At 29.7% G+C, this 8,764-nt stretch overlaps 1 protein-coding gene across 1 annotated transcript; it reads right to left on the bottom strand.

The window, feature by feature from the left end:
- Nucleotides 1-737: 737 nt before the first annotated feature.
- Nucleotides 738-4,156, bottom strand: LOC142630959 (protein C2-DOMAIN ABA-RELATED 4-like). The gene is made up of 4 exons (XM_075805017.1): nucleotides 3,845-4,156; nucleotides 3,430-3,690; nucleotides 2,106-2,201; nucleotides 738-1,273 (listed from the first exon to the last, which is right to left on the bottom strand). The coding sequence occupies exons 2-4, from the start codon at nucleotides 3,613-3,615 to the stop codon at nucleotides 983-985; spliced, it is 573 nt and encodes a 190-aa protein (XP_075661132.1). The 5' UTR covers nucleotides 3,616-3,690; nucleotides 3,845-4,156; the 3' UTR covers nucleotides 738-982.
- Between the last annotated feature and the right edge of the window lie 4,608 nt (nucleotides 4,157-8,764).

Genomic DNA, 8,764 nt, shown 5'->3' with positions numbered 1-8,764 from the left:
TTGAAGCGTAGTGGCGTATAGAGTCTACAGACAACATAAATTGGTGTTGTTGTTGTTGTTTCTTTTTTCTTTCCTTTTATTATTATTATTATTTTTTTTTTTAATAACAAAGATGAAGAAAAAGAGCCAGAAATCAATGCATAATCATGAAAACAAGAAGACTGAAGTGTTGCATTTTTTACTAGGAAACAAAGCCTTCACTACATCTTCTTCTTTTGTTTTGTTTTTTTTTTTTTAATATAATAATTCGATAGTTGGAAAAGAGAATTTAAACCATGAATGTTTTTATTGAAAACACCAAGAGGTGTCAACTAGTTAAGTTACAAAGATATTTACTTTTGAGTTACCATAAAATGTTAATTCACTACACTTTATAGCCAAATGTATAAAATTAAAGTTTTAAAACATAGGTTGAGGTGCCAAGAGCTTTGCATTTCAATGGCATTGCCTAGTCTCCTTCATAAGGAGAACCAAAATTGAAATACCCTCTCCCCCAATTGTTGTAACATTGAATTATCAAACAAATAAAACATAGACATAAGATGTTGTGAAATGGTTTAAAATTTCCAGAAACGTTGGTCACCTCTACTAACAAGTTGTGCTTGTCAATGAAAGTTCAGTAGATCAATCTCAAAATGCAAATATGATGCAGACATTTTTCATGTGCTTTACATCATTTTCTTACGATAATTTGCAAATACACATTGAACTACGTGATAGTGTGCATGAAACTAAGATTTGGAGCAAACCATAATAGAGCATATACAACATAGCAGTCTTGGTAACAACGTCCAAAAATTGTTCAACCCTATTAATGAGCTACAAACCGGATACAGTGGACAATACAAAAACATCCAAAGTCACATCATTACACATCTATGAACAAACCCCACCATGAAGCTCATCACATTATGCAAGGTTGTAGAAGAGCTGATACGGTATGCATGAAGTAAAGCAAATAAAGAAGCATCATTCATAAACTTTATAAACCCTTGGAACCAGGAAGGTCAATCCACTGCAATTGGATTTCAACTTCCCCACATTCCACATTTCGCAATCTGAGGCAGAGATCTTGAATCATTTTGCCTTCAGTCCACGTGATGCAGCTCTCTTCAGAAAGGCAGTTTTGCCTGCTTGGTTGTATTCTTGACACTACGGTGCCACTTGGGAGGCCCGACAAATTCATCCTCAAGGCATCTATATATGATTTGATTTCAAACTCAGCATCTCCCATTTTGTCATCTTTGCTAAATGTGTCATGGTCATAAACGGTCTGCAATCACAAGAAACAACAATGATTTTCAATATTACAATTAGCAGAGAGCAAAAGGAAAAATATAGAAAAGGAAGAGAGAGAGAGAGAAGCCAAAGAAAATTAAGAGTTCATCAAGTGGCTTTGCCATTTTTGACTTCATATTAGGGTAGGGCAAAAATGTATAGGAATTGGCTCTGCATCTATGTTACTCTTCACAAGTCTTTTTTCCCCCAAAACGGAGATCAAGTCATAGGCTAGTGAAGCTGTTAATTTTTCATTGCCTTCTATTTCTGAGGGATGAGAAAGCAGAATAGGAAAATATAACAACTTAAGACATGAATGTGTAAATTAATAATTACTTTTTTTCTTGGGAAATTTCTAGTAACTGAGTGAGAGTCCAACATTCTTCAAGGAAATAACAGACAGCCTAGTCAGCCCACAGAAATATGCATGTAAGGGGAAAATCATGCTCCAGTGCTTCACTCCTCAGTTAACCAAAATTATAATAGTACCATAAGATAGAGTAGCATTAACAAGTCAACTTAATCCATTCTTCATTGCATATGCAAGCACAAGTACACAACATTTACGTTATTTTCGACTTAAAAGATTATCCTAATATAGCTTTCATTGTTGATTGTATCTAGAAAACAATAGGGACTTCTTTAAAATCATCACAAGTTTGTAACTCATGTTTTTGACTTGGAATTGCACTTTGTATTAGCACATGGAAAACTACACAAACAAGGAGGTAGCTGTTTTCACATCATAATAAGATAGTGCCTGTGTTTTCATTTGGATTTCATATTTATGCATGAGGCAGTGGACAAAAAAAAAAAAAAAACTTTACCAGCTGGATCGGATGATTAGGGTCTGTAACAGAAAGAGTTAGATCTTCATTCCATTCGGGATTAACATCCTTTTTAATAACACGTGTCTTCAGTTTCTGCAATACATGTTCACGCTTAGATCTGATTGCAAGAACTGAACCACAAGTACTTGAAAATGATTTCATAGAAATCAGTGAAACTAATGTAAACAAAAGAAACATATTGCTAGCCTCATAAAATTAATTGAGTTAACTCATAAATGGAAGGAATAAGAAACAAAATAAACCAGAAAAAAGGAATATAGAATTTCCAATTGGCAGAGCATTGCCTAGAACATTCAATGCACTTAGAATCATTATGAATATTCTACTTTGTATCAAAAAGCAATTATGTTGTAATCAAATTAAGGGGAAACCAATGGTTGTAAACTTGTAATGGACATCTCTTTTTGTCATGTAAACAGCATACACTCCAATCCAACTTGCAAGCATATTGAGTAAGTATTAAATACAAAAGATCATTACTAACACTTAAATTGACCTCCTCAAATGCCAGATATGAATGTTTTGTGAATTTCAGACCAGACTACTTAATTTTCAGTTGTTCACTTTTGACTTACCCAATAAGTTTAGTGAAGGAACTGATTTAAGCATAACTCTCTCTCTCTCTCTCTCTCTCAAATACAATTACATAAATTAGGATCTTAAGATCAGATGCCACAAAATTAAAAAATAAAATCTTCCCTTAGTTGCAAAAATGAAATGAAGATTGTGAGATATCATATGGTCACAAATTTACCAATCTGCCAAGGAATTATGATTGCCCTAGTATATAAAAAAATGGGGGAAAAAAAAGCTAAAATGTTAAAATTTTGTAATTATAGGAAATAATTAAAGATAATCACAATTATTAATTTCCACCAAGATCATCTTCCTCATGTGATGCAGAATACAGGAAGAATGAATACTTTGGTTCTATAATTATTGTTTTTTTATCACCAGGTTAATATAAAAGGCTCCGCTCCATAATAATTATCTTTTATCATCACACAGGATTCGATGACAGCTCCCTTATTCCTACAAAATAATTTACCAGTTCAGCTAATTAGAACTTGCATAATTGTATTTGTTTCTAACAAGACCATTTCAAGAGAACAAGGGGTACATCATATGATAACATGAGCTCATGTTTCACGCCTTGACAGTAATATAATTACATAGTACGTACGGATCCTTAAAAAGAATAACATACTAAATATGATTCCTAGATATCAGTGCAAAAAAAAGCCTAATGAAAGACAAATATGGTAAGAAGAAGAAGAGAAATGATTATGAAGAAGGAGACCTGTCTGTTCATCTTGATGACAACATAAGGGTCGCTGCTACGAACGTCACGAACGGCGAGATTAACACCGCGCTTGACGCGAATTCTGAGGAGTCCAAGCAGATTCTCCATCAGAGACGTGGATGATGATCTTCCACTCTTATCTGGTGAACTTATTCTTCTTCTTGGTGATTCCTCTGTTGCCATTTTTTCCCTCCCTCCCTCTTTCTTCTTTTTATATTACCAAAAAATCAATTCAATTCAATTCTCTCCTCTACCAGTCTACCACCACAAAAAAATAAAATAATAATTAATAATAATAATAACAGTTAATCACTTTTACTATATAATCCACGAACAATTAAAATATTATTAATAACCCAAATAAATTAAATTAGAGAGAGAGAGAGAGAGAGAGAGAGATTGTGGAGGTCACCAGAAACTGACAAAACTCCTTGTCTGTCTGAACTCTGAAGTTGACGTTGTTATTATCTCTCTGTTCTGTCTGAGTATATTGTGAATGATTTTTTGGTTGGGGGTTGGCGTTGGGAGGGAAGGGAAACCGAGAGAGAGGGTGACTGTGGGTGTGGAAATTGGAGGGTTTTTGGTGGAAGAAGGTGAGGTGAGGTGACCAGGGTATTCGGTTGTCAGTCGCGGAATATGTGGAGGAGAGTCGTTTGTGGTTGGCTCGTTGACGTTGACTGCAACTAATCTTTGCCGTAAATAATGCTTTGTCTGTAACAACAATAACGTGGCTGCGGCTGTCTACTGTCTAGTCTTTAAGGTCTTTTTCTGAGTTTTTTTTTTTCTTTTCTTTTTACAACTTTAATTATAAAATTAATTGGGCCTAAAGTTACCGTCTTTTTCAATCAAATAAATATTACTACATATTAATATATAAATTAAATTTTGTATCAATCAAATATTATTTACTATATAATCTATAAGCTTATATTTTATACATAAATTTATATTAAAAAAAATTCTCAATAAAAAAAATTACAAAAAATTTCAATTTAAAAAATTTATTAATGACATAACTATTGATTTTTAATTTTCTAGAAAATTTGCAAGTATGGAAGATATAAGAAAAAGATGTAGTCCAATGGTGGATTTATCAAATTCACCTCCAATAAAAAAATATTATGTAAGGTTGTAATCTAAATTTTGTAACTAAATTTTGTCATTTTTTTAGTTAAATTTTGTCATTTTTTTTAATAAGGTATGTACTTTTTTTCTTAATCCATTAGGTCTCGTGGGTCATGTTCTTCTATCATAGTATACATGTTTTAATATATTTTTTATTATTTATTTATAGAATTTCAACCTATAAAGTCCACTTTTTATTATTGTACTATTTATCATCAAACTAAGATACAAATTGATTTTGGTGTAGGCATGAATTGAATCACAAATCTCTTATTCAACTATTAAATATTTTACCAATTGAGCTAATTAGAACCCACAACATTTTCTATTTCTTCATTAAAAATGTTTTCACTCCCATAAAAGAAAAATGTTTTCACTTTTCTAGCTACCCCTAAAAAAGATCTGCACTCCCTTCCATGATATATTTATTCTAGGATAACAACCAATTTTATACCCGTTTTCACAATTATTTTATGTGGTAAGTTATGGTTGTCTACTTATCACATTTACATTAATTTATTATATTTTTTCCATTACTTACAGATCAACAACGTCAACTAATTGTGAAAATGACTTTAAAATTAGTTGAGGTCTTTATATTTTTCTTATAGTTTTCGTTCCCTATTGAATCATTGATAACACACATCTTTTGCGTTTGCCATGGAAACAGATGATGAATATAATCATAATAAAATAAAGAGAGATGCTATGTCTACAACATTTTTACAACATTTTCACAACAAATCATAGGTGGTTAGTTGTTATTGGTTTAAATTTGAATCTAACACTAAGATTATTTTTTTGACCCAATAATAATAACCAGTAACAACCTGCCACTTAGGATTTGTTGTAAAAACGTTGTAAAAATGTTGTGGACATATCATTTCTCTAAAATAAATTACATCAACTAATTGTGAAAATGACTTTAAAATTAATTGAGGTCTTTATAATTTTCTTACAGTTTTCGTTCCCAATTGAATCATTGATAACACACATCTTATGCGTTTGCCATGGAAAAAACATGATGAATATAACCATAATAAAACAAATTTTCAAAAACATACTTCCCTTTTCTTTGTTTAAAAGTATTTATAAGTTTAATAAGAGGATTATTTCATTCCTTTCCCTAGTAAGTCTTTCTTTCAAGGATAAAGTTTGACAACAAACATGGTTGTAGCCTGAACCACAAATTCACTCAATATTTTTTATTGGATACGAATTTTGACAAATTCATCATTAAATTCTATTTTTATCTTATACTATCATATTTGCAAAATTTGTAGAAGATTAAAAATCATAGCTATGTCATCAATTAAATGTTTAAAAATTCAAATTTTTGTAGTATAAAATTACACATAAAGAGCATACAATCTAACAATTAGATTTTCAAAATATATTGTCATGTTAATTTTTTAAGTGAGAGTTGTAGTCTTAGGGTGCTACCAATTTTGTAACCAAACTTTGTTATTTTTTAATCTCTCCAAAACCATTTTTTTCTTTTCTTTGGTAAAAGATAATTTGTTTTTAATATATTAAAACATATAATTCTTAAGGAATATGATAAATTAAATTTTAAAGTTTCAAAAAGAAATTAATTATAAAGGAGATTACAAAAAAAAAATTAAACTATATAATTTCAAAATTAACAAATAAAATCCTGAAATTTCGAAGGAGTAAAAAATTAAACTAACTCACAAAAATAAATTAGTTCCTAAATGAATTGAGGTTTAATTTTCTTACTTTTGAAATATCAAATTTTAATTTTTTACTTTCGAAATTATTGGAATTTTATTTATCTCTATATATTAAGAGGATTCAAAAAGTTAGTTATAGTTTTAAAAAAAATGTCAAAATTAGGTTTACTTAATCCATATAAGTAAAAAAAAAAATCTTAATCCCTAATTTAATTAGATAATCCTTAGATTTACACCTAATTTAATTACATAATCCTTATTCTTAAAAAATAAAAAACGAGGTTACAATTGTAATTCAAAAAAAAAAACCTACCAAAGAAATTTTTTTCCTAAAAATTAGCACACTCTCTATTTAAATATATCCTACGCATGTTTAATACATATTTTTCTAAAAACTAGCACACACTAAACCCAGCAGTTTACTTCATTTTAAATCCTAAATTTTAGTTTCTTAAAAATTCCTTTATGTGTAACCTCGCTAACAATAAATAAATTCAAATTGAAAAATTACATTAAACTCAAAATAAAAAAAGAACCTCATCACACGTGCGGAGCGAGTGTGATGAGGCTAGTTACTTTTAAAATTATATGATCTACTATGTTACATCCCTAAACTATAGGATTTAAAATACAATTTTTCATTTTCTTTTTATGAGACTAATTTTCTTTTTTGGATAGTTTATTTAAATTTCATTATCTATACTATTTAAGGGGCTTCCAAGCCATTTAAGCCATGAACTCTAACTAAAACTCCTAAATTTTAGGTAAATTAAAAAAAATAATTCACCAAGTTTCTCCATATCCAATAAAATTAGGCACCACCTCTCCTTACACTTTCCTTTTTTTTTTTTTTTTTAGAGTTGAACATGTCCAAAAAAAAAAGAACCTAGTTTTTTTTGGAGGGGGGGGTGTTAGAAAATTGAAATGAACATTATTTTTGTCTTTTTATTTTAAACTATTAAATTTTACAAATAAAAAAATAAGTTAAAAAATAGAAGAGCCTCTTAGACGTGTGCGAGTGTGTTCTGAGATGCTAGTTTTACTTTAAATGAGTTGAGTAATAATTGGTTCCTAAAGTTTATCCTATGAACATAATTGATTCTTCAAGTTTTAAAAATGAATTGTGTTAATCAATTGTTGTTACATGACTTTCTTCTAAAAAACAATCGTTGTTACATGACTAACAGAATAATAACTAGTCATTTCTTATAATGAAAAATTACAAAAATTATTTTAAACATAAGCAAACCTATTAACCAAATCAAAATATTAAATCCAAAATCACCAATTTGACAGCTGAATCGCGTCAGAGAGAGACGTGTGCTCTACGATTCTATCCAAATTGGATTGGACCTAACCCCGAAGCTGACTTCTTGATTCCATAGTAGCAAATAGCAATATCTGGGATTCTAATAGATATTCAAGATCGAATCGGAAGCTAACTTCCTACTCCCAAACTTTCTGGTCCACAAAACAGAAACCCATATATCATTTTCTCCCTCCAACATGTGCCTCTTGTGATGTGTTATGCTCTCAAAATAATTTTCAACAACCTCAAGTCTCAAGACTACGATTATATATATATATATATATTGGTCTTTTTGAAATTTGGGTTGCTATTTCATAAATGTAGATTCTTCATTCTTGCACTAAACTGGTCTAGGGGCTCACCCTCTCCTCCTCTTTCTTACGCAATTCAGGGCCTATTTGGTTGTATTGTTTAAACAACAATTTTCGTTGTTTAAACAACATAACACGTATTTTTACAATACTTTTTTATTTACACGTATTTCGACAACATTTAAACAGTGTTACTAGAACAACATTGCCAAAGATTTTGGAGATTTTTGGATTTCAGATTTTTTTTTTTTTTTTTTGATTTGGTATTACCCGTTATTTACTGGATGGGTCAAGTAATTTTGATATTAATGGGTTTTCTTAGGTTTAAAATAATTATTTCAGTAAATAATGCCACATCAGTAAAAAAATGACAGGTTGCCACTAACATTAGTTAACAAAAATGACTATTACAACTCTTTTTTAAAACTTGAGAGACTAATAATGCTTACTTAAAATTTTTATTTTTTTTTTTTATATATAGGAACTTACTTGAAACTTGAGAAATCAATTGTGCTCACAAAATAAACTTCAAGAAGCAATAATGTAGTTTTGCTTAATTTAATTGTACCTAGAAAAGTAATAAATAAAATAACCAAAAATAATTAGAGGGATATGCATAAATTCAAAACAAAAATAAAAAAAACGTATGGATTTAAGCTTATCCAAATTTACTCTTTACTGCAATTCAAATTCTTAAACTAAAAAGAAAAATGAAAATCTTGAAGAATTTTTTAAAATTTTAAACTTGAAAAAAAAATGGAAACTTTTTCTAACAAGTCTTAAAATAAATAGTGGTTAGTGGTTAAAGTAACTCTAGAAATTCGCCTCATTCCTTTCCTCAGCTTAGTAGCTTTAGAGGATACAAGAAGTGCATGGAATACATGTTACACATA

This window comes from Castanea sativa, chromosome 4, assembly GCF_040712315.1.
Source record: "Castanea sativa cultivar Marrone di Chiusa Pesio chromosome 4, ASM4071231v1".
NCBI lineage: Eukaryota > Viridiplantae > Streptophyta > Magnoliopsida > Fagales > Fagaceae > Castanea > Castanea sativa.
This window is presented reverse-complemented; position numbering and strand designations above follow the sequence as displayed.